The sequence below is a fragment of the Hippocampus zosterae genome, chromosome 13 (assembly GCF_025434085.1).
Source record: "Hippocampus zosterae strain Florida chromosome 13, ASM2543408v3, whole genome shotgun sequence".
In the NCBI taxonomy this organism is placed as follows: Eukaryota; Metazoa; Chordata; class Actinopteri; order Syngnathiformes; family Syngnathidae; genus Hippocampus; species Hippocampus zosterae.
In genome coordinates this window covers 10,494,289-10,521,694 of record NC_067463.1, presented here as the reverse complement: position 1 = coordinate 10,521,694, position 27,406 = coordinate 10,494,289, and the positions used below count along the sequence as shown (strand labels likewise).

At 42.4% G+C, this 27,406-nt stretch overlaps 1 protein-coding gene across 34 annotated transcripts in view; it reads left to right on the top strand.

Annotated features, from left to right (window-relative positions):
* Nucleotides 1-27,406, top strand: part of LOC127613869 (receptor-type tyrosine-protein phosphatase delta-like) — a 159,954-nt gene that overhangs the window by 80,523 nt on the left and 52,025 nt on the right. For 33 of the 34 annotated variants that reach the window (XM_052085147.1, XM_052085130.1, XM_052085152.1 and 30 more), the window contains 3 exons: nt 12,418-12,567; nt 26,270-26,415; nt 27,092-27,233. In XM_052085147.1, the coding sequence (XP_051941107.1) occupies nt 12,483-12,567; nt 26,270-26,415; nt 27,092-27,233 (373 nt within the window). In that variant the 5' untranslated portion in view covers nt 12,418-12,482. Of the gene's footprint in view, nt 1-11,576; nt 11,640-12,417; nt 12,568-26,269; nt 26,416-27,091; nt 27,234-27,406 lie in introns of all 34 variants that reach the window. The other variant, XM_052085120.1, reaches the window with a different exon arrangement.

Sequence of the window (27,406 nt, the reverse complement as noted above, 5' to 3'; positions counted from 1 at the left end):
TTGGGACTCTGAATCTTCATCATATCAGAAACTTGCTCTATATTCCTGCTGTGAGCAGTCAAAAGGGTCTCCTTCCATATGATTGTGGGTACAGTACCACCGCCTATTAGTGTATGAGCGAGAGCGAGATTCCCGCCATGCACGAACACGTGCCCGGCCTCTTTGGTAGTTTCTTCACGGCCCATAGAGTTGTCTACTCTAAGACAAGTTCTGCATTGCTGTCAAGAGGCATTGTAAAATAGAGAGTTGGAAAGGGCCGTTCTCCTCTGTGGACCACAGATCAAACTCACACACATACCCAAGCACAGTATTTATGCCAGATGAAAGGCGCAGATGCAGATATGGCCACATGCAGGATGCACCAATCGCGCACTAATCTGCCTCTTTTGTTTGCCTGAAGGGAGTTTCCTTCATCTTGCACTTTGCAGACGCACACTTTTTGTGACAAGTTCTGACACAATTTAGAAACATTTGCACGGAAAAACAATCCCTCAGATTCCATTACTGTAAATGCAAAAGTTAATCAGACAAGAATTCAACAGTCACACATACAGGGACAATTACATAATGTGTCAAATAAATACGTGAGAGGCCTATTTCGGAAGGTTGGGGGGAAGCGCGGTTGTGTTTTTTCTTTCTTTCTTTTTTTTTAACTCAAGGTTAAAAATATCTGTCTTTCAAAGAATCCCTCATATGGTGTCAAGCACACGCTGCAGCAACCGGTGACGCTGTAACTCCTAAGTAAATAGATAAAGCCAATTAGACGCTTGACAAAAGTCTTTTCCAGAAAATGCTTAATAACACCCCCTCACACACACACACACACACACACACACACACACACACACTTTCAAGCCCCGTGATCCTCAGTTCCGTCAAACTTATACCTTCATGACGTCAATGGTGCACCCAGCAGCTGAAACTCAGAGAAGGGCGGCGGTTCCGGCGCTCACGATCCCATGTCTGATTTGATTGACCTTGACAACCAAGGGCCATTTGAGAGTCTTGTAACCACGGCAACTCCTATCACAACATTTTGGCCGATTTTTCGACAGGACCGGTCATAGCCGGTGTTCTTTGCATTCATTTTTAATAGCCAGTATACTTAGTGGCTCTTCCCGAGGCGGTCTCCCCACGGCCTCATCGCCAAGAAGAATAGGCAGGCACTCTTTGTGGAAAAAGCCCCCATTACGTATTTATTGTCCGTAGTCTTAATTATTGAGCGAGAAGGGATGTGGGTTCTCACTCACTCTTCCTTTCTACCCCACTGTCCTTAAAAGCCGTGCCCCTCCATATCCATATAAAGCAAGCACCAGTGGAAAATGTGATGTTTAGCATGTGCTCTACGCAAGAGGCCGATGTGATGGAACGTTTCACACGCAGCTCAAACATTCCAGCCAAAACCAGAAGAATTTGCCTATGCGACAAGTCGCCAATGTTCTTTCCTCCTGCGCAGCCCCTTTACAGTGCACTATGACACTGGTAAAGCCACGCTTGTGAACTGCTGTGAACGTACACAAACCGTTTTCCATGTCCTCTCTCTTACCTCTGTAAAGCTTTTACTAACTGTACAGAAAAGCTGTTAAAGTTCATATCTGTCCATCTGTGTTCTGTATGGCTTAACCTCATTTGGGTGGCAGTTGAGCTCGAGCCTGTTCCAGCCCACTTTGGTCAAGTGCAGAGTCCACCCTGGACTGGTCGCCAGCCAATCACAGAATTACAAGAATCAAGAATTACAGCCCTGTTGACATCAGTCAATGTCGCAGGCACATTCTTCATCATGATAATGAGCCACTGGTCCTTTCTCCGCCCTCTAATAATACAAGGATGGATTTGTGTTAGCATGATTACTGGGGGAGTAGCTATTCTAAGGCCGAGATAATAATTTCACTTTTGGGGAAGAAAATAAATGAATAAATAAAATACATTACATCCAAGCGCTTGTATTTTCACTTGTGGAAGCAGCACTTCATCACCCAGCGGCTGAATTACACTTAAAATGCAGATCTATGCATGTGGCGCATGTCACTGTACAATCCTGTAAATCTATCACAACTTTAGAGGCAAAGGTTTTCTCAAGATTCTGGTTGAATTCCAAATTACTTTCTACTTTTGAAATCTGTTAGCGGATTTCCTTTGCAATTCCCTGCATGTTATTTTGAGTCTTACTTGTGTACTCGCAGCGTTGGGCCGGCCAAAATCAATGATGGGGAAGAGGTTATGTAACCGCATCCTTTTCTTTCAGTCGTTATGTCATCGGAGAAGATTGATCAAGAAATGTATTTTTGGACTCAATTCTCTACCGCCTCTCCCTTGACCTTGATGGCGATGGGTGAGTTTTACCAATACATTGTATTGGGTAGATCACAGTCTTTATTTCTCAATGGACTGCATCTTTTTTTTCCGGGGTGTTTTGAGCGCGCCTCGCTTTTCATCCAAATGTGTAAACATTCCTCTGGTTATTCTGAGCTTGCATCACAGAGAAGCTGCGTTGTTTTCAGTTTACACCGCATGAAACGCCTTTAAAGTGGGCACGGAGCGAGTGCGGCTCCGTTTTCTGACACAGTCGGTCTTCAGTCGACTTTGACAAGAGAGACACTCTCTCAACTTAAGCGGTGTGTCCTGTAATTCGATGAATGCATGAGGGAAATCAGAGGACCCTTGTGCGGCTCCTACAGTCATTGGAATGTGGATGATGTCATTTGTGGCATTTTCGATGAATGAGTGGAGGGAACAAGTGAGTCTGTTTCTGTAGGAAGGTATAGACTAGGTAGCTTATAAAGAGAGCAGCATGTGGATAAAGGGTTCCGTTATTGAAGGGTTAGCCCGCTTCTGGGCACCAGCAAATTCATATTTTATTTGACGCCGGAGCTGCTGAAGGCCTGTAAATTATTACTGATGTATTCCACCTGCTTGTCGGGGTCAGCCAGCCATCTTGATCGTCAGGTGTGCGTGTGGGTCCGCGTACGTACGCAAGCGCACATTTGTGGACGTGCGGTTGGCCCAAAGAGTCGAGCCAGAGCAATGGCAATGTCACCATACCGCATGCTCATTCATCCATACTGTAGCTCCATCCGACCCTCCATCCATCCATGTAATAAAACACATTACATAGGTGAGTGCCTCAGATGGGCCATTTTCCTCCCAGCACGAAAGGCTCACCACTATATGCAGCTGTGGGCCAGAGGGAGCGTGCCGCACCACAATGAGACGCACACATGCATGGACAAAGTACTCGCACATGCGGTCTTACACTGAAGATATTTGTCTTGTGGCATAAGTACTGTAGTATATATACAAATAGTCTTTTGTTTCTCATGTTGTACTTTTAAGTGAGCTGTGGCTAATAATTTGAAAAACAAATTTTTAAAAAAATCTTACGAAAATGTAGATGCTGAACTGCAAGTATGCGGGGGTGTCTGTAGTGTTAAGTTGTAATAGCACCATTCACCGCTAGATGGCAGAAATGACTTTTAATGTTGGTTTCTTCAGCAATTTAGTGCTATCCTTGAATGGTCATTTTTATGCAAGAATGCCCTGTGTGGTTATTTTGTTGCTTTCTCCAAAGCCTTTCTTAATGGATTAAACTTTAATCCATCAATAAAAGATACACTTTAATCATTAAAGTGTATCTTTTATAGATGTATTTAAAAATGAGCACTTATTTTGCACATATGCTAGTATTCCGCACTAGTCCATGCTTAAAATGGTATTTTTTTTGTCACATAGCTAGTAAGCAAGTGCTTGGTCTTATGTGGCCCCTCGATTAGTACTAACGAAAAAGTGTGACCCCGGCAGCATTTAAATTGCCCATCCTTGACCTACTTTATAGGACTAAAGTATCGGTAGACCCGCCTGCACACCTCTTATGTTCTTTTAGCCCCAGAAGATGGGCCATTCGCTCTTTTCTTAACAAACGCATTTTGACCACAAACAATTTAATTTTTGTTTGTAGAAGGTAACCATTATTATCTTAATACAATGGCAACAAGATGACAATGCCCCCAATCTAAAAAAAACGAAAACAAAACTAAACTATCTATTTAATAGGCCTCTTTTCCAGGGAAATTGTCTTTTCTCAAATAATAACCATCTTAATAACCATTCACTTTATTGCCACATATTAAAATTGAATTTAAAAAAAGAATCAATAATGAAGTAGCTACAAGCAGTTAACATTCAGTCCGTATGGTGAGCTTTGTTTAGCCTACAGTACTTTTGAAAAATTAAAAAACATTACGTTGCCAGACACAGTGGGTGAATGCAAGCAAGCACATTAGGTCAACTGGTGTGGACACTAAGCTTGGTTGCAAACTGTAATGACTGCCAAGCAATAAAGACATGACATAACCAACAAATCATAATGTAATGATTGACGCAGCACATGTTGAAAAGATCTGCCAAGAAATGTGAAGCAGAAACTAAAAACAAAGACACTGTATGTGGACAACATCATTTAGCCTACACAGTAATAGTAGCAACTGTGCTCCTACCGCTGTTTCAAATGATAAGGTTCGCTCCATACAAGACGACTGTTATTGTTTGTCCTTGGAAAAGTACGTTTTTGTTGTTGTTGCCTTTGCGGGTTTGTACTATTTGCATTATATAGCGCACAGCTGCTCCAAAGTTTGACATTCGTGAATTCTTTTCCACCCCAACTCCCTTCTTTGTCTTGTGCTATTTTATGTCTCTGTCATTCCGTCTCACTGCACCCTTCATCTCAATATCTTCTTTCGTAGACCCTTCCCCGAACCCTTGCGCTTGTGCTCGTCCATCGTCGCTCTCTCACTTCCTCCGTCCACTTCTTGCTTTGTCATTTATGAGACTCGCACTAATGCTCAAATAGCCTTCAACGAGGTCTCCACTGAAAGCCGGGTAAATAGGTAATTACATGTTGTTTCCCCACCTCCTGTTAATCCACTCAACTTTACTCTCTCTCTCTCTCTCTCTCTCTCTCTCTCTATCTCTCTCTCTCTCTCTCTCTCCATCTCTTGTTCCCTTCTGCCAGTCCCAGAGATGGCCCAGTGGAGGCCCAGCGTGGGCCCGTTAGTCACAGTTGGCTTAAACATTCGATTGGCCACATCCACCATTCTGCTTAGTGGGCAGTTTTGCCTTTCTTTGCACGCTGCTCTTGAAACGTAACAGCGGGGACACTTTATCATTACAATTGGACAATTGGCGGCACCATTGGTCTAAATGCTGATGTAATGCACAGCTGGCTAATAGAGACGGATCAATGTGTTCCCAACGCTTGGGATAGTTTGTCAGAACACACCAGACATTTGTCAATCGGCAATGGTCCAAAGGCTGCATTTCTTCTTGTATCGTTTAGCGTCACTTCTTGTTCAGTGAAAGGATACCGTTTTTAGTCTTTGGTTTGTCTGCTACATCATGGGGGACAATGCAATCAACATCATCCATCTGTTATGGAAGCCACCAGTGACAAGCACAAATATGCAAATGGTAGAAGGCAGCGCAAAGAATGACAGTGATTTCAACGTTTGTGTGTGCCTTTGGAGACGCAAATGTGTCAAGCGCAAGATGGAAATGAGTATGAGTGGAAACGGTTGAATAGAACAAGAAGCGGGGAAGAAGGATGCAGAGGAAGTGATAAGTTGAGCAATACCAGACAGCCCGAATCCTCCTCTCTATCAATCACATTTTCCCTTCCTCTCCTCTCATTTTGTCCTATTGATTTCTTGTTTTCGCCACTGTGCTGAAAGCTAAGCTCAAATGACTTCTGTGAGTTTTCGAGACTTTCGTCTCCCTGAGAAAACTGCTATTGCTTGTTTCAAAATAGGAGAAATTGCGACATGCTGATGCTATTTTAATTGGAGAGAACATTTGGTCACGAGGAAAGTTTATAAGTCTGAGCGCTGTCCTGATGCCGCACTTTAATTTCGTTTCAGTGTAACGGGAGAAAAAAAAAACACTTGAGGTTTTCCTTTATGTGAACCAATAAAGACCTGTGGTGTAGAGTCCAACATCTTCCAAAATGAATAAAAAGGCTAATTCAATGTTGAGGGTATTATTTTGTGAATTACCTGTGCTCTGTTTATTTTTCCTCTTAATCTTCTTGGGGCTTACCCCCACCCCCAAAATATAATTTAGAAAAAAACTGGGGAAAAAAATTCAGAGTTTTTATGATGAGAAATTTTGGGTTCCAAACAGTGGCAGCACAATGTCTTTGCTGTAATGTTTTAGTTTGCAGATTCGATCGGTGATGTCATTGATCGATCAGCAAATCATAACATTACAATAATCACGAATCGTGATCCAGCTATGTCAAGTCAATCTTAAAGTATCCCTTTAAAATGTGGTTCACTCAACGTTGCACCCTTTTTTGCACGTGCAAACCTTGAATAAATCAGGCTTTAAGTGTGGCAATCTGCAGTTGACATGTTCCAAGCTAACTAAAGCTCATTTTTGAAGGCCAGATTACAATTTAGTATGTCGCCATAGAGTGGCTTTGTGCACATCAGGTGTCAAGTGAACCCAGCATAATCAGAATGTGATCACTGCTGTTGCATTTTTCTTCGGGGGGCGGGGGGGCTACCTCTGATGAGAGAGAATGCATTATCATCCATTATAGATAGGGTGTTTGATGCCGTGGCAGTCAAAACAAACAACACTTTCCTGACAACCCCTCCATAAACCCTTTGAGTCATGACACTCTTTATACATCCTAACTTGGCATCGCAATAGAAATCTCACCAGCTATTCGGTTACTTTTGAAATGATTATCCTATTTTTAACTGTTCACCGTGCTGTTCATTGAATTGTGACAAATCGGTCAGACCCTACTCCCAACAATTGTTATTTTATAAAGGCAGGGGCCGTTTGACCAACCAACCAGATATTCTAGTTCCACCTGCCAGTTCAACCCACCTGAGGGGATGAGAGCAACGCAGCAGAGCTTGCTGTGGGTGCAAAGGGAAAATAAGTCAGCCCTTCATGGAAGCAATTAAAAGCTGTCACAAGGTGATGTAATCAAATGACATCCCCGCAGACTTTGACATTGGCTTCTGATCAATGCCTTGCTCGAGACTTACTCCGTGGCTGCTCCAAGTCTACCTGCATGCGTGCGTGAGTGCATGTTTGTGTGTGTGTGTGTGTGTGTGTGTGTTTGTGTCAGAGGAGATGAGAGGTTATCAGCAATCAGCATGCACCATGAATACGCATCTGCATTTGTATTATCCATCGGTAGCATCTTCGTTTTTCAGCTTGTATTATATTCAATATTGAATAAGATTATTTCGGGTTCACGACTTTTGCTCTTTGGGCTGTAAACTGCGTTGCAGAAATAAACAGTGGGTTGAAATTAAAAGAAGAATAAATTATGTTACTCATTAAACACTCATTCAGCATGTAAAAAAAAACTGAAAAATGAATCATGTAAATAAAAAACATTCAGATATCAATGTGATATGTATATGAAATTTGCAATTCAAATGCCTCTAAATTCCTCCATAACAGATAAATCCGTGAAAAAACGATTTCTGACTAAAGTGCTTGACCCCTTCTTTTGCTTACACTGCTTCTCAGATACAATTTGCGCCACAGCAACCAAATTATGAAAGGGAGAAGTAGATCAAAAGTATACAAATAAGTATAAATGATAAAATATGGATATGAGCATCTTAAAAATGGGTGAGTTGGGGTTAGTACGGGTTTTCAGGTCTGTCTCTTCAATAGCCTGACAGCAGTCGGCAGGAACTTTAAAACTAAAGGATCAAATTAAGCTTCGGACATCTTTACGAACGACATCAATGCTGACGGATAATTTGACAAAGTTGACAGAGATACTTCCCGCTCTCCAACATCACGGTGAACAAATAGGGTACATTTTCCACCCGTCACCTTCCTTTTCAGTGGAAATTTGGCCCCAGAGACTTCCTGTTTCCTGTTGTGATGCAACAAATCCCAATTGTCACCACATTGACATTTCTGTCAGTCAGCCGCTGTGCCAACGTAGCGAATAGCGTAAGTTAATAAGTGTGTCTGATTGCATTCGATGTCTCAGCTTTGCTATTGCAAATCTAATTATGAAGCTGAGTGTTGTTTTTTTCCGCGGAGCGCACTTTGCCTTAAGCTACGCTTTTCAGGATCGGCCTTTTGTCTGCGTCTCTATCTTGTCAGCCTCCGATGCAGCTGCACGACGCCATCGCATTTTTAGTCTAGTCCCACACTGCTTCCAATCATCCAACCACGCATTCGTTTTCTATACCCTCCTCTGTTCAGTTTCTTCTTTAAAGTCATTCTTAATTGTACTTATGCCATTGTAATCTTGCAGCAGTTAAGGGAAAACTGAATACGCTTCAGTTTGTTACATATATAAGCAACTTGTGCTTGGTTACAAGCAAAATCAATGCAGGCCGATGAAAGGCCTCCATCTTGGATCTTGACAGCACATGAGAAGAAAATTTGGCGTCTCTCAATGTTCAGTGTTAAATCGAAATCGAAAAATCGAAACCCCCTGCCAAAAATAAATCTGATCTATATACAGTAAATTGGTTTGGTTTGATTCCAAAGCCATTTTGGCACTTTCCACAAAAGCTCTTTCATCTATAACTGCTTCATACAACAAAGAGGATGCAGAAAAGTGGTTAAGATGGCACGACTGTCTGTGTCTTATGTGTTGCGTTGTATTATTTTGTTATTTTGACTTCAAGCTGGTGCCGTGAGAGTGGCTGCCTTTACAGCAGCTCCTATATTTTCTTCTTCTACTTCTTCCTTTCATAGCTTTACTGCTGTGAATTGGGAATTTCTCCATTGTGAGACTAATAAACATTTTCTTATCTTAGCAAATGTTATCTTATCTTAACCACAACTCCATCTGGATAGAGATTCAGAATGTTTTTTTTGTTTTTTGTTTTTTTTATCATTGCGAAAACTGTCAGAAGGTGAACATTATCACCACACACAGGATGCTGGCAGAGGTTAACTCTTATTTACGATGGGAACGTCCTTGGCAGAAAACCCATCGAGCATAGAGGAAAACCAAGGTTAATAGACCAAAAACTGGAGATAATCAGCTGCAAACAAATAAACAAACCACACAGGTGAAAAAGTCGTCCAATCACAACCCGCGTATACCATGTTTTGGTTGCCGAGTGGTTAGCCTTGATACTGTGTGGAAGCACTGCAATTTCTCGTGTGTGTTTTCTCTGGGTATTGCCAAAACATGTTTCTTAAGTTAATTGAAGTGCCTAAAATTGTCCCGAGGTGTGAATGTGAGTCGGAAGACGTTTTTGTTTATTTGTACCCTGCAATTGGTTGGCAACCGTTTTAGCGTTTCACGCGTCTCTTGCCAAAAATCAGTGGCGATCAGCCCACAAACGAATGTTATCAGTCAACTTCTGCATCACAAATTGTTTCTTTTCTTGTACATACACGTGATTTGGATCCACTAAAACAATACTTCTTTTGTCAATCACCTTCTCAAAATGCTGTGGTCGGCATTTTAATTCCAAGGAAAGAAGTTTTTTTTTTAAAGTCTCTCTACTCTTTCATATGAGTTGACGGGGAACGTGTGCAAGTTTGTATGTCAACTGGCGAGATGTGAAACGAACATTGTGTTGCAAATCGCGTTTTCATTCGTTGCTTAGCTGCACAATCAACAGCCGTCATAAACACAGACGAGACTGACGAGGCTATACTGGGACGGCTGCGGTCATTAGGCATTTGACGGTTTAAAAAACATTTTCCATTCGCTGTAATGTTGCTCATCATGTCATTTGGCACTCCTCCTCCCATTTCTCTATGTGTTAAACTGTCACTAAGTCAGTTTTTGTTCTGTCACAAGGCATCACATAGATAAGTGTGACTGATGGCTGCAGGCTCAGACAGACAGTTGATATAATTGAGCGATAGGGACTAATGTAAGTGAATGGCCGAGCGCTACGGCGTTCCGCAAGCTCGGATGCAGCGGGAGGCTTCCTGGTAGCCCCCCACTCAGTAATGAGCAACAACAACAACCACGTAGACTACCATCTGGCCACTACCTTACTGATTGTCTCTTTTCTTCTTTTTCCGTCTTCTTTCAAGCCCACGTTGTCTCTTTGTGTGCGCTTGTTTGCCATTTCAGGTTGACTCTGCTCTCTCTCTGTTTCTTTCTCTCTCTCTGTTTCTCTCCCTCTCTTTCCATTTATCTCTCACTCTCTGCTATCTCAAGCTCTTTAATTAACGTGACACGCTGTGAAGTGAGATACTAAATAATGTAGACTTTTCCAGTGCCGTCAAATCAGCTGGCGTGATTAGTGGCCACACACACAAACACAAAGATGTTGCTTTTTTTTTTGTATTGTCTGTTTCATTTTGCAGAAGATAATGGGAACTGTAATTAGCGAAAATATACATACAAATGACAATGAATAATCCAAATCTATTTCGATCAGCCTTGGCATTTGTTTCATGGGATTGCTTTTGTAAAGTTGACTTCTGAAAAATAGTTTGGGGAACTGGTGAGCAGCACAAGTTTCAACTTCCTTTTTCTGAATAATCCACCCATCCATCCATTGTCTGATCCGCTTTATCCTCGGGGTGTGCTGGAGCCTATCCCGGCTGTCTTTGGGCAGTAGGCGGAGGACACCCTGAACTGGTTGCTTGCCAATCGCAGGGCGCATAGAGATGAACAACCACACCTAGGGGCAATTATGAGTGCTCAATCGGCCTGTCATGGATGTTTTTTGAAATGTGGGAGGAGACCGGAGTACCCGGAGAAAACCCACGCAAGCACGGGGAGAACATGCAAACTCCAGACAGGAAGGCCAGAGCTGGATTTTTTGCAATAATTTATTTTGTAAATCCAGGCTGTCTTTCTCAGACAATACCTACAGTCTATATTCTACACGTTCCTGGATTCGTGCTGGTAGAGTGAAGATCTCAATCCGTAGGCAGACAAACCAATGACATGCTTTTACGATACATAATAAAACACAAATGCATGCCTGTGACCGTGGTTCTGCTGGTAGTATTGTAGTCATATTACAATCTGGCATGACTCAATGGGTGGAGGTGGGGGTGTAGGTTATCCCAAAGCAATTGTTTCAAAGCAAAACTAATGGAAAATCCAGTTTGGGTTTATGGTAGTTTGTTGCTTTGGTTCGCAGGAACGCTGAGAGATTTAGGCTGCTGCTCTCATCTCTTCCCTCCCCCGTTCTTTCTCTTTTTATTTGTATTTTTTAATCAGAAAGCTTTGTAGAGGAGGCGATAGACTTTGGACCGCCGTTGCTGTTTCTGCATGTAAAAATGACGGCGCCCTTTTGGAGACGCATTCCCTGAAGATTTTGTTGCACGCGTCTGTGCCATGAGAGACAACAGTCATGACACTGAGCTACCCGCGTACATAAATTTACACTGTTGTGCTACAGTTCAGTGAAAACAACAACTGGCTCATGCATACAGATGTACTAACTTATACATTACAGAGGAAGGAAATGCATAAATATGCATGAATCAAGATTTTCTCTCTCTCTCTCTCTCTCTCTCTCTCTCTCTCTCTCTCTCTCTCTCTCTCTCTCTCTCTCTCTCTCTCTCTCTTTCTTTTGCTCACTCTGTCCGACTCTCACTTCAAGTCTGTCAACTTTGGGAGAGGAACACTCATCCGTCATGTCCAATCGCATCATGCGATTTGAGCTGTGAGTTTTCTGACACTCAAAGACGTCGCCCCGTCTCGACTGATGCCAGACGGTCGCAGACGACTTGCTTGATAGCGGACAGACAGACCCACAGCTGACTGACTGAGGGATGATGTGATCGCGAGCATGGCATGAATACACTTAAAATATGTGATGCGGAAAAAGCCAGAATCGCAGCGACATGGAATAAGGACTTGTGTGATGAAAAGGATGATTAAAAAAAAGCAGGCCCCGCTTAGAGTACGAGGAACAATGTGTGCAACATCTCCTTGCCTGCATGAATCCCTCCTAGTCCGCAGCCTCCTTTCTTTCCTTCCTTTTCATCAATTACCGTGTTTTGACCCAAACGGGGTCCGTTTTGCCGCTTGTGAAGCAGGTAAACCTGCCACGGACAAATTGCGAGCAAGCAGGCAGGATGAGTGATGTTTTGAAGCAGGATGTTGGCTGTTTGTTGAAGTTTGGCGGCTATTTTGCAAACGCGCGCGCGCGCACACACACACACACACACACACACACACGTGGGCATGCGCGCACCTTGGGCAATGTAAGGTCTTGATAAAATGCGAAGAGGAAGGCAGCTGCATAACTGGAGTGTGAGGCCCCGAGGGAAATCGCACACATTCAAAAGTGTGTGTGTGTGTGTGTGTGTCTGTGCGTGTGCGTATGCGTGTGCACGCGCGCGCGTGCTCAATTTATATAGTACATTCCCTGTCAAAATTTGGGCTTTTGAATACAATCCTAATGATTGCATTCTCTCCTTTGTGTCTTTCCCACGCAGGTTGTGAGGACTTGTCTCCATCATCCCGTTGTACAGTGAGGCAGTGAGCTGACGGAGGATACAGCATGCATGTGTCGGCGTACCCCACAATGCACTCTGCCAGCCCGGGTCTATTCCTCCTCAGTTTCCTCTTCCTCGCCGACGCTGACTGTGAGTGCTCTCACATTTACAACACATCGCCCGCGTTGGCTCAAGGGTACAGCCTGTCCCAAATTCATATGTATGAATCTGGCCCGAACGAAGGCATTATCTTCTGATATTGCATCTGCGCTATTCAAGTGTGTGTTTATCTGTATAGTTTGGCAAGCGGGCTTGACGCAAGGCCAGTTGTTTTTGTCCATCCCAGTATTACTTGGCATGGACAGTCGGACCACATATGGCAGATCAGATAATTTCGCCGCGGCTTGTGCGATTGCGTTGATGCGCGTGTGTGTTTTGTGGGAGATTCGCCTGCTCATGTCCAACCAACATGTTTGGATTTTATTTTTTGCTCAGCAAACCTAGTCATTAGTTTCATGCATGTTTTCTTGTTCAAGTATTAGGATGTGATTTCGACATGCAACCTCAAGTAACCAAGTTATTCATCGCCCACTACGAAGATTATCCTCAAGTTTTATAATCTGCACAAAACCACCGGATTGGCACAAAACTGCTCGAATCTAGTTTTACATACATTTGACTTTAAAATTACTGTGTGTGTGCTGAAAATGTGAATTGTCACTAAGTTTTGCAGAGAAATGGCTCATTGAAAATTATTCAGAAATTCCCAAGAAGAACACACATTTTATACATGGATTTGCGGGAAAAACAACAATTTGTCAAGTTGTATAGATTTATATTTACCAGTCCCTAAGGCTTGTAAAAACTCTGGTGTACTTTCATTCCAATATGATACATGGCATCTCATCAAACAAATGTATAAACAATAATGTGGTTATTTTGACATATTTCCCCCATAGAACAAAGAACCAATTATTATTGTCCACATGTGTGTGTTTTGACATACTTCCTTATTTATCCTCTGAGACTCTCGTGTAGCTTCAAGAAGTATGTTCGGTGAAGTGTCTTGAGGTCCATCTCTTACGACTCCCATTTTATGGCAAGACAAAAGCATATTTTTGTCGCTCATCAAAAACTCATGAGAGCCTCCTCAGCGCTTTGTCGCAAATCAGGTCGGGGCAACAAACAACTCAATGACACCAAAATGTTCAAATTAATTGTCTGCATTTGAAAGATTAATTTGTTTCAGTTGCACTTTTACCAACTACAATCATTGAAATGCTTTTGCTGTATCATCCCAAATTGTCATGGAAATGTACAAAGACATTCAATACAACTATGTGTCATAATATTATTTAAACCGTGAACTTTGAAAAATGCAAAAGTCATGCGGCCGACACCACGACACCTGCATACAAACATCGCTTTAAAAAAACAAAAACAAAACAAAAACAAATGCCTGCTAAATTAAATTCCCATAAAACTGCTGCTCGATTTTCCAGTCCATTTCTCTGCTTCCCATTCCCTTCGTATTTGTTTTACAATGATTGACAATCATTTAAGGGTAACTGAAATGAACACATCGCGTTACAAAACGAAAGCAATTGCAAATCGAGGCGCGCCGCTTCGAAATTGCATCGCCTACAGGCGACGCTTTGATAGACAGGATGTCGGCCTGTCAGGTTGAAGATTAGCTTTGAGGGTTCCTCTCTCGTAATGTTGGCGATCAAATGGATTGACTGATTTGGGTTGAGACCGCGGATGAAAAAAAAAAGTCAGGATATAGTGAGGGATGCTTAAACATTTTCATACGAATAGGAGGAGATGTGGAGGTTGGGGATGATGTAGAAGATATATACTCTCTAAATTGTCTTTAGTTGTGATTGTGAGCGTGAATGGTTTTCCGTCTACGTGTGTCCTGCGATTGGCTGTCAACAGTTTCAGGGTGTCCCCCGCATAACTGCCCAAAAAAATACTGGTCTGGAGACAGTATTGCGGTTGGATGGTCACCTAGAGCACAGTACTATCTTCTAAATCAACAAACACCCTTGTTTTCCTATCAGCCTTCTGCCTTCTCGACCCATGTGTAAATTGCCCGGTCTGCAACGCCTGCAACGGTCCAGTAATCCATCAAAACGATGATGCTCCCAGACTTCTTTTGCGAGGGCGAGAGGAGATTCCAACAAGGCGGGAAGCGTTTGTACTCAGTCTCCCTGTTTCTTTTTCCTCTCACCCTCCTCTCATTCGGGTTCCTGTCACATCCTCATAATGTGGTGAGATAGGAAGGACGGAGGGTTTGGGGTTTCTCCCATCGCTTTAATCTCACTGTGTGTGACGTGCCATGCCTCCTTTAATATCAACAGCGGGGCCTCTGAGGCTGTGTTGAGAGTTGAGGCATAGACTGTCACTGCTGGAATGCTAGTGTCAACATATTTTTGAAATGTTAAACGCTCCCTGACAGAGCTTCCGATGTAACGCGACATGAAGGGAAGACAATAGACAGTAGATCTGTTCAGGATCTGAATATTTTTCTCACTTTTTGCAAAGCTCCGTCTCATGCTCGGTACGCAAGCTGCACTCATACACGCTCATGGACTAAGGGTATTAAGATGCAATCAGATGGAAGTGCATCCCATGAAAACGGTGCATGACGCTACACCGTATGTGTGCCCTTTGTACCATTATATGATGGATTGCACGTTGTAATGCATGTATATGTTATTCATCCTCCCTTCCCATTTCCTGATTTTACTTTCTGCCTTTCACTTGCCACCATTTTGGATTTCTCCACGCGGTTGCCGTCATGTGTATGCAAATGTCATCTATCTGGTGGATTAAGAGTAATGCCCTGATCCTGTCGCAAACTAGGCCACTGCACCGTGTACGCGGCAAGATGCCCTTTGTGAGAAACGCCATCTCTCCGTCTGCCATTCAGGCAAATGTGTACAATGGGCACACATTGTTATTTCTTCTCCCCCTGTTTTGCGTCACAGACAACCTGTTGTGCCACCTTAGACTGCTTGGCTGGAAATATGACCCCTAAAAATTCCCTTTTGAGTCATTACAAAATATTGCAGAATGGTTTTAGTAAGCAGGCCATTTCATTTGTTTTTAAGAATCTTTGTACATTACGACACTCCGTTTTTGTGATTCAACAGAAGAGAAACCTTTTTATACTTCCGGAGAGAAGATATTAAACTCACACTCTGTTATTGAACCATCTGAAATGCACATATCAAAGACAAAGTGTGTGTGTACAGTATGTGGATTATGACAACAGGCCTCCAGTGGGTCACTGTCCCACTTGGCCTGTGCAAGTGGAGTGGTTTAAAGTGTAATTAATTGGTGTGATCACAATCAGGACTTGAACCAACCACTTTACCCAAACGATATGTTATGTATGTTATGTATACAACATACCTTATAGCAGGGGTGTCCAAACTTTTTGCCAAGGGGGCCAGATTTTATGTGGTAAAATGTCGGGGGGCCGACCTTGGCTGACATTCGTTACATTGAACAACAATATTGTTCAACAAATTTTAGTAAGCCAGTCTGTTTCACATTTCCATTTTTATTTTAATTTCAACAATCTTAAGAATTTCTTTTGGTTAATTTGAAACAGGTATATCACATGCAACTGCTTATTCACTTGACTTTTTCTTAAACAGAAGTCTCCTGAGTGCAAATTGATTGATTTGAAATGTATCACCATGACTTTTCAATAGTCACAAAACCTTTGACTCGAACAACAGGGAAATGAACAAGCAATACACATATCCACAACTGCAAGGATCATTTGAAATATGACATATCAGTCAATATAAACACGGAGTGATGTCTTGTTAACTCGTGAGTGATGTCTCGTGGAGTGCTACTGCCCTCTAGTGTCTAAATGCTATTACTCATTTAGTTAATGCTATTACTCATTTAGCCACTAGAGGGAAGCAGTACTCTATAAAACATCACTCACCAGTCTACGAGACCTCAGTCAATGCAACACGTGTTCCATTGCGCCCAACCTGCGGGCCAGACGGCACTGATTTTATGACAGGGGCCGAGGGCCGGATGAAATTCGACCGCGGGCCGGATTTGGCCCCCGGGCCGGACTTTGGACATGGCTGCCTTATAGAATACACTATATGTTTTTTGTTTGTTTGTTTTTTAACATAAACCATCACAGTAGTTCAATGACGAAATAGAAGTTGCACTCGTAGTGACTGATTGAACTGTCAACATTCAAGCAGACTACCAGAACTCTTTGAGGTGGTGGTTTGACCTGAAGCTGAAAGGTTTTGGGGTCAGTTCTCCACAGTGACCGAACCATTACCTGCCAAAGCTGAGGAGCCCTAGAGCGAAGCAGCAAATAATAGCTGCTTTGACAGGAGCCTTCTGAGGTGGTATGCGAGGTTGTGACGCCGTTGTCCCTCGAGCACTTTGCTCAGTGGTCTGATTCAGAACACAAAATATGTATGTATTTTTGAGCTGCAGAAGTATGTGGGAGGAATGTAGGCTAGCGGCGACTGTCATAACTTATATGAACTACAGTGGAACCTCGTAAATCGACCACACAGGACAAACATTTTTTTACCTGGCCACCATCATAAAATCGGATAGGCACACACAATATTCCTTGTTTTTTAAAATGTTTTAAAAATAACAATCATAATAATAATAATAATTAAATGATGTGAAGGAAGATTGTAAATAGTACTGCGATTTATCCATTTTGTGTTCATATTGCATTTAATTGAAAGATGTTTGTTGTTTTTTTCTTTCTTCTTTCTTCTTTCTACATACATTCTTGCTGCTGGAGGCTGTAAATTTCCCCAGTGTGGGACGAATAAAGGATATCTTATCTTTTTTTCTTTTTTTTTTAACAGCCATAAATGTATAAAATAAGACTGCATCTTGTTTCGGGCATCTGTTCCGTAATGTTTGGAAATGTTCTGAATTTTTATGTTGTGACTTGATTTGTTATGGAGGGTTTTAGAGGCATTTCATTCCATGTTTTGGGGTTGGGAGGAATTCCCCAAAATGATGTTTTAGATCAACACAAAGATAATCAGTCTGCTTGCATGGAGGACTGCAGAAATAAGACAATATGTACTGCTGAGAGATTGAAATTGTCGGGAGTGTCACAATTTGACATTGTTGATTAAATCATTTGTCTATGTCAATTTGCTCAGATTTATCAGGGTGACACAGATCTTAGGGTCCTGCACTGAGGGATTAGGGTGTGAAAAGCATGCCCATGTTAGTGCGATTGATGTGTATTGCCCAGATGCGTCGCGCAAATGTCCGTCGTATTCTTGATCCAGACGATACATGTAATGGAATTAACATGCCGAGCCAAGTACAAGGAAACTTGTTTTTAACTAACAATGATAATAACAAACTCATGGTGTGTTTTGTATAATATTATAGATGCTCTTTTTGCCAATTTTGGCTGTTTCTTTCACTCTCTTTGGAACATAATAGACAAAACTCTATCAAAATGTCTATCTTGACAAATACGTTCCATAAAAATGTTTCACAGTGTGACACAAAAGTGTTTTAGTCATAGACTACGTCAATCAGACAACCCGTAATGCTTATCTAAATCATTTTGAAAGCTTGACAACCTCACTTCCACTAAAAAGTAAATATTGAATTCGGGCTTCAATCCCTAATGATCTTTTATGGAACTCAAATAAAACTCAGTCATACTGAGATGTATCTCATATTTTAGCCCTTTTATCTAGAAAAATCCAATATACTAAAAAAAGCATGTTCAACAAGCACAATTAGCATGTGTTCCATTTCCGACAATGACATTAACAGCTGTTTTAATACCTCCTGATTTCAATATCAGTAAACCATGTATGTCAGCATATCCTTAATTGAATTACAGTGGCGCAAACAAAGTAGCCTTTTACTATAATATTCAGAATAGAAAATAAATGTCTCCGTCAAATTGCAGCACCGAAAATTTCTGAAGTCATGTAAGCGTTTCACAGCAGAGGGTAAAAACGGGCAGCCTGGGCAGAGACAAGAACAGTGCATGTTGAGAACTTGAACATAAATATTTAAAACAGGTTCCAGCAAAGTTGCTGTTTCTGCTAGGAACGAGTATAGGCGTGCATCTGTCCATGACTAACATGAACTGACTGATGCTAGCTTACGGTTATTTTAGCAGGTGCTTCGTCCCGCGAAGAGCCCTGCTTACCGTTAGCTTAGCTTAGCCGCACGCCTGTGTTTGAGTAATGCGCTTTGACCACAAACTCCTCTGTTCTTCTTTATGGGAAGCCAGTGGTGACCCAGAATAGTTGGGTATCGGGCAGGCGAGCCCATGTTTCTAATGACCTGTGTAGTGGAAAAGGAAACTCCATTCAATTAATTCCTCCCCTTGTGTTTCAAACAAATTAACCCTGATTAATTCGGCACTAGCCAGACCCAGGGGCGGTGACAGCAAGTAAGTGGCCTGCTAATTGGATGTACATTACTACCAGCAATAGCAGGATTGTGTTATTTATGGCATTGTTCAAGTGATGATTGTTACATCAACAGGAAGTTGTAAAAACATGCAAGCAAGTACATGTAGATTTGAAATGAATTGTGTTTCAAATAAGTATTCTACATTGGTTTGAGACACAGCTGAGATTCGCCGTCCAATAATATCTGTAATTTGAAATCTCTCAAAAATTATAGCAATTTTCCTAGGAGTTACTTGTGTATAAATTCATTTTCACTGCCTAAACAGGCTGTTTTGGCAAATGTTTTAAAACGCATTTGAGCACTGCTGGGGGATAATAGTTGTCTCTCCGTGTTTAATGGCTCCAGCCATCCAATTTCATTTCTAGGACGAACGCGAGCAGCTGATAATTTGCTCTTAATGTGTCGGCTTGATTTTAATATGTTGTGCTTCTGGCTAGCCTCCCGCCCACTCTTAAGGCCCACTATCATGGGCATGGATGGAGCTCTACGTTTGGCCTCGTTCCTCAACTTATTTGACAAGCCTGACTCACTTCTCATTTGCGGAGTCATCCGCTAACCGCCCACCACCACATGCAGCACAGTGCAGCGGGATCTTCCCTGGCAAAGCTTGTAAATGACTCATTACATGCTTAACGATCGACGAGAACACACGCGTACAAACGTGGGGTACAGGCACAGATGCTTGGCAAGTTGCAAGCAGTCTCTTCAGATGGTATCAAAACATCCAGCGCAGAGGCATAAAAAGTCCCAAATGCTATTTGAATTCCACTTGGAAGGAAAATAAAAAGGGATCTTGTCCAACCATCAGGAGGTGCCTGATATCAACCTGATCAGGAAGTTTAATAAACAATTATTTTCCTCATCCTCTCAGGGATGATCCAGTTTTCCACCTGTGAGCAGTAACAATCCGGCACTTATTCTGGATTAGCAAGTGTACATTTCTGGACCCTGCAGCTCCTTCTTTATAATGGAGAAGCAAATGAAATGCTTGACCATATTCTCGAAAGCGGATGGTTGTAATGTTCAATTTGTAGCTTTGTTACAAACCGTAAAAAGGCAGTGTGGTTCGATTTTATGCTGCGAGGGCCATTGATCTGATTCTTTCGGGTAGGACTCTCTGCTTTATACTTTTTAAAAGTCAGATCTCCAAAGCGACTAAGACAAGAAACCGCACAGCTCAGGGAGCAATTGGATTGTAACATTTAGGAGACTTTTTTGTAACGATGCACATGCTAGGGGATTTGAGGAGGTAACACTAAAAGAAGCAGTGAGTAGAAGAATCATTCTGAGATTTGGGAATAATGTATTGATTGGCAAGCCTTTGGTATTGTTATGGCTTCCATGTCTGACTTTTGTGCAACTGGCACGGAATTCATTCCCTCGCCCAGTGCAATCAGACCAGTCTGCCTTTCGTCCGAAGTCAGTTGGGGTGTGCTAGAATTATCATGACCAAGTGGACTGCCTGGCCCTTAATCTAGCAAAGTTCTTCATCCATCTGTCAGTTGATCCATGTTCCTCTTCTTATCCATGTCTGGATCGAGGCTGCATCAATCTAATAAGGGATCCCAGGGGGAAGCCTGGCCGCCTTCTCCAGTTGCTCAGACAGGACACTGGGGCATTGTCAAGCTAGCCGCAACAAATAGTCCCTCCGACGTGTCCGTTTTCTGCTGGGTGGACATGCCTGGAACACCTCACCAGGGAAGCATCCAGGAGGAATAACCCCCACAGAACCCTACAAGGGACCACAAGGATGCTCTAAGCACATGTGTCAAGCACCTGTCCTACAGTTTCCTGGAAAGTGTACCAAGCTGGTCCAGTGTTGTACGACCACAAGGAAAACCACCTTGGTCCAAATTCGACGAACAGCCCTGTCCCCAACACCAACAAATATTGAGGTGTGAACATTTCCATGAGACTGAGGAGTCTGATCTCCCTCGAGTTGGAACATTTTCTCTGATCCCGCTCTCGTTCGTCACCTTTCTCTTCATTTCCATCCATGCTACATTTTTTTTCAAGAATAAATCCATATTCTTATATATCAAACAAGTTTTGTGCTTCCATCCGCAAATCTCAAGATGTAGCCCTTTGGGTTGAAACACTGTTTTTCAGCTACGGTATCTTTGTACACATTGCCCTTAGCTTAAGCTAATCTTGTTCTTATTTGTTGGAAGCCCTGCACAGTGGAACTTGTATCATCCCTGTGCAGTGTGCAGGTTATCTCATAGAGAGCTTATCCAAATTTGTCACAGTTTACTAAGTTAGAGAAAGAAAAAAAATGCCCTAAGGAATGAATCGCCACACCACCTGCTACTCAGTTTTAATGCAGTAGCTGACCTGTGTCAGCTGCTTACTAGGAAAGAACAACTGTAGATATGTGCTCACTGATAGATTGGTAATTGTCAATTCACCAATGGGACCGCTCAGAGATTTACATTTGATTTAGTTTAGCCATCTAGCAATTTAGAACTCAGTACTGGATTATGAGTCCATTTAATGTTTGCAGATTTTGATCAAGTTTGATGTCAACCTAGCCATCCATCCATTTTCTTCTGTTGTCTCTTGCCGGTTGCCGTGGTAACTACCTAAGCAGAGGACCCCTGATTTATGTCTCCCGAGCCACCCCGTCAACTCCCCCAGGGGCCATGCCCAGACAGAAACTCCCCGGATAGCTGAGAGACACAGTCTCTCCAGCATGTCCTCGCTCTTCCTTGCGGCTTCTTGAAAAGTAACATTTAGTTTTCCTACAATCCTTGTTACAACAATTAAAATGTTAAGTGCCTGAGTATAATCAATGGAATATGGTACTTCAGTATTACCAAAGGGCAGTGCAAAATGTTTACTGGTTCAAGTCTATACAGTGTGACAATTTTTTGTTTTGTCCTTGGATAACAGCGCCCCCTTCCCCTTCCCCCAGTTTGGGGAGAGTTTTTAAAGCCTGTCAATGTGTGTTTACCTCGATACTTGTGTGTTGCCCTAACCTCAGTAATAATAGCAAATAACAATTTTCTACCTTGAGATCAAGGTTTATCACACATATTTACTTCAAAAAGTTGTCCAGCGCAGGGTGATGAGTCTGTAATCCCCACCATCTGCTGTGTAGATCAGATTCCACTATATGCCGACCTTTATGTAGGCCATCCTCCCCCCAGCCGACCATTGAACACACACAAAACTGCGCAGGCGCACACACTCACGCAAACGCACGTGCACACACAGAGGAGGGAAGATTGGCACCGTCTAATTCCATCTAAATCTCTCGCTGCGGTACCACTCAGTAATTTCTCCCTCATTTCCATCTTGGGTCAAACCGAGGAGATAGATTCTCCCTGCGAAACCTTGAACTTCCTCTTTCAAGTTTTCGCTTGTCAGGCCAACTACTCATTTAACATCACTGAAATATTAAAGCTGCAGCCCTTCCACACACACACTGTAAATTCCATCGCTCGGCATGAGACATGATCGCTACTGAATGGCAGAGGAAAAAAAAAGGTAACCGAAGGGAAATGAAGAAGAGAGTCAGCAGAGAGGGAGTTGGGATGGACGTTAAAAGTTAAAGGGTGTATTGAGACCAGCGAAGAGCATACGGTTATGCACCCCCTCCCCTCATTAAGTCAGTCAGTGTGACAGGAGGACTTACATAACACCCCAGAGATGGAGGGGGGAGATGAAGAAAGAGTACCGAGGAGGAGGATGAAAGAGGTAGCAGCTGCGGAGCAGGCAAGACATGATAGGGTGATGAAGACTCGAGCGTGCACTCTTCGAAGAGCAACCTTTTGTGGGGAGTCTCAAACAATCAAACATGAGGCGGAGTATTTTAATGAAGGGGAATGGGATGCAGGGGGTCAAATAAAAATGCACTTCAAAGATCCGCCGCTCCTTTCGTGTGCCTCAACTGGCTTTGCACTTTTCATTTGTTTTGTGGGGGAGAGATTAGCAAGAGGATTAAGAGGGCGACTCTACCGCTCCTCATCCTTTCTCTTCTCTCTCGTTTGCTACCTCTCAGATGGGAGCAAGCACATTTGCTCACTCGCTCGTGCATCCCGGGAAATTAATGCACAGTTTGTGCGCAGGGTGCTTGGGGCTGCAGCTCGCTTATCGTTTTTTTTTTTTGTGTGTGTGTGTGTTTTTTCTCCCCCTGCTCAATCTGTTGTATCGTTTCGGATGAGTCTGTAAATGTTGAATTAGAGATGCATTTGGCAGTTTCCTTAAGCGCAGCGTGATTTCTTAATGGTGCTTGGATAATGACAGATAAATCATTAAGAATGATATCATACTGAAAAGAAGCATCTTTGTTACTTTTGTATGCCACCTATGTCACTGTTTTCCAGAAGTAACATGAGCAAGTTTTCCATTAGTTACAGCGCATTATTTTGAATGATTACAAGCTCCGAATACGCATGGGTTTTCAAATGAAAAAAAAAGTACATTTTCAGCAGCGCTACAATCTGCAAGCGGAATAATATACCAGTCGCTAAATTAGTTCTTCTCCAACATTTTCAACAAAAAATAGTCTTGTGCCGTGCTGTCTTTGTCAAGAAAAGTTGCCATGGAAATGTTTCCCCCGACCCAGAATGCAAATGGCTGTATCCTGTATCATCCAAAGAAAGTAACCTTCAATCTAACATACAAACTGAAAATAAATAAATAAGAGGGCCTTATTTTCCAAGATCCCCAACCCGACGAAGATTGCAATTGTTGGCAACAAGTGGTGGCGACTGTGTATTTGTTTTGCCCTTTGGGCAGCTCTGATGGTTTTCACCATGGAGCATTTGGGAAAGCGCCGCAAGCGTAAAATGAAGTTTGAAGTGATGAAATGGGAAGTGTTAGTGAAAGGCACAAACAAAAATATTATAACGTTAAAGAAAAGAATTCAATCACTCCTGTTCCTTTTGGGAAAGCCGTCAACCGCATAACAACCTTGTTTTGTTTAATTGAACTCCCCCGAAGTGAGTGGCCGGCGACTTTCTGTGCCTGTTCTGGAGACACTGCATTTCAAACACACCTCAAAATTTGAGCAGGGAGAGGCCAGCATCAATTGTCAACTGCGCAGAAATGGCGCACGGAAATGCAGTTAAAAGTTTTGTCATCTGTGATATGGCATGATTTTTTTTTCTGGTGAATAGCCAAGTCAGCCCCACGATCAATTGTGGGCAATTGATTAATATTCATTAAAAAATTTGAGGGAGGGTAATATAGATTCTATATTTTTTGAACCAACCCATATTAACAAACCAACTCTGATAAACCATTAATGTACGTTTTTCATGGGAACATTTTTTTTTTTGTGTGTGCTGCGGAATGATATGTAGTACAAACTAGTACCTCAAAAATATTATCATTTTGTGGGAGATGATTTTTGTGAAGAAAAAAAATGAACAAAATGAGTTGTTGCACTTTGTGTAGGTTTGTTGTTCAGCGACATCACAGTGCAGAATTGCAGGGTTCGATTCCGGCACTGGCCTTCTTGCGTGGAGTTTGTATGTTCTCCCCGTGTCTGCGTGGATTTTCTCCTGTTTCCTCCCGCATTCCAAAAAACATGTTTGACAGGTTAATTGAACACTCCAAATTGTCCCTAGATGTTGAGTGTTAGAATGAATGAGGTTAAGCGGATTATTTTGATGTTGGGTTAAGATAGTAACTCTATTATACTTGGAGTGAAAATTATATGATCTTAAATGAATTACATTGAGAGCATGTATTTTGCATGGTTTCTTTTGGGGGTTTTGCGGGTGGTCCATCTTAAAATGGTATTTTTGTCATTCATCTGGTTTGAAAGTGTAGGACTGATGAAAAATTGTGGCCCTCTCCAGCATTGAAGTTGATCTCGACCTTTGATCATTCAGAAGCTTCAAAATTGCATGGCTGAAAAGAGTAAATGTCATAATATTTTTTGTTTGTGACATCTTTCTCCTCACTTACTCTGATCTTGCTTGTGTTTCGCTGGCACCACTTTGTTTGCTGGTTTGCACGCAAAGACCCCAAATCAGCCAGCGCAAACCATTAAAGTTTGACGAATCAAAGTCAGTGTGCTAATCCCATCATTTCATTTGGACAAAATGAACCGCGCAGCAATTTTGCGTGTTTGGTAGAGCATCGTAGTTGCGGCCGGTTAGTCGATCACCTTCCACATCTGATTACTGAAGCAAATAAATTGGCTGAATTTTGGAACATGCAAATCCATAATAAATCAAGCCCATAGTCTTCCATGAATATTTCATTTTTTGGAGAGTAATCAGAGGGAAAATTTGAGCCTGTGCAGGCTCAAAAGTCAAAAGTGGTCCCGTTTTTATCATTGTTTGTGCTCTTTTATTTGTAAACTGCAACCGGATTCAAGTTCAATAGTTGAATTGGAAGCAAGTCACTGGGCTTTCATCATTTGTCTCTCCCTCCTCTGGCTTCCAACTTGTAGTAGCCAGACGCTCTCCGCCTTGATTCGCCTCTCCATCTGTCTCGCTCATCTTACTCTTTATCTCAGCCATTCTCCTGTTCTGTGCTCCCCACGCTTCCAACACACTCTGCGAAGCTTAGCGACTCTGCCTCCTTCCTTTTAAACAGCAAAAAGCAATTCCTCTCCCTTTGTCAGGGCAGTTGGCACTAAGCCCTTAAGTAGGGATTTTCTGGTTTGGCGGGAATGCCATTAGGCAAGCGGCCGATGACGTGCCGTGACTGACGTGCCGAATCTTTTTGATGTCGTGATGTCACAATCCCGCCAAGGCAGCGGTGATGATATTGTTGGCGTCCCTAGAATGAGGAGGCTTTAGTGGTCATGTCAGAAGTAAGTCTTCATAAATCCTTTATGGCACAGAAATATTAAGCTTCTTTGGCGGTGCTGGGGCAGCAAGAGGAACATGGCAGAACGAGGTGGAACGTGAACACATACACAAAATAAAAAAGAAAAGAAAAAATAAGACACTTGTAGACACAAAGCCACCCGCACGCACTCTTACGCAGACAGCTTTCTTCAGCAGCCATAGGCATGCAACAGCAATCAGTTTACACTCTTCAGACAACTTCTTTCCAACTTCTTTCATTTTCAAGACTCATGGGATCTATTAAATCCGAAGGAGTGGAAGGGACTGAATCTTTACCGTACATGCTCTGATTCAAATGGCCTTCAACTCTCTTTTTATTAGCGCAGTCGTTCAAATGTAAGTGCTGCAGATGTGCAAATGAAAGATTATGGCAGTACATCACGAGCATGTCAGTGTATTTGGTGCCTGAGTGCATTTTAAAAATACAATAATCCACTGAAGGATGCATGTGTAAATACGCAATAGCCGTGTTGTAATGCATATCCATACACAAAACACACACACACACACACACACACACACACACACACACAAGTCTTGACTTTTTAATGTTTCTTTTCACACAGCTCCTCCACGGTTTACCCGAACCCCGGAAGACCAGATAGGAGTCCAAGGCGGAGTGGCATCGTTCGTGTGCCAGGCCGCCGGCGAGCCACAGCCCAGGATTGTGTGGAACAAGAAAGGCAAAAAAGTCAGCAACCAGAGATTTGAGGTATGACCCCACTTTCCTAATTATTGACTGTTAGCTTATGTCTCTCATATTGCATTCAATGAGAACAATGTTTCCCAAAATGTTGCAGTTTTTTTTTTTCCAAATGGGGAACTGTGATTTCAGTTGGTTTGTAAAAATAAAATAAAAATAAATTAAATGGTGGTGGATGATGAATCATTTTTGAATTGACTCGAACATTACCCGGACTGGTCAATTCTTGAAGACATTGACTTCCTTCACAGAAATTTACAATGATCCTCCGACAAGCCTCATGAATATAAATGCATTAAACTAAATACAGTTGTGTTTGGCAGCGAGCCATACAATTAAATGAACCCTTACCCTACAGTAGACAAGAATTGCAATATGTTATTAGTTTAGCATGACAGTTGGAAGAATTATGTATGTGAGGGGGCAAGGTTGTCCCACGCTAATGCTTGATTGCAGGTTGAAGGCAGTCTCAAACTGCGCACTTTCAAACAGCCAATTCCAATATCAGCTGCAAGTGGAGATCTTGCAGTTGCTGAAAAACTTTCTTTGGCCGTGCCAGTCTCCTTTAAGGATTTCATCAAGTCTGGTCTACTTCCGCCATGTAGACCACACGCCTCGCCTGTGCCGAGTTTAAAGGCAACGAGAGGAGCCATATCAACAGTAGATCTTGTTTTCTTACACACAGGTAATTGAATTTGACGACGGGTCTGGCTCTGTCCTGAGAATCCAGCCTCTTAGGACCCCCAGAGATGAGGCTATTTATGAATGCCACGCCTCCAACTCGGCAGGAGAGCTCACGGCTTCCACCAGACTAAGTGTGCTACGAGGTCAGTGTCGTCACACAAACAGCTGGATTTGTATCCATTCGGCAAGCACGGTTTTTCAAATCCAAAGGCTTGCAAAGGCTTGGATAGGAGTCAAAAAGCTCACGTGAAAAACAGAACTTCTCATTTTATTTCCTATTTGACCTTTTATCTCAGTATCTGTATTAGTAAGACTA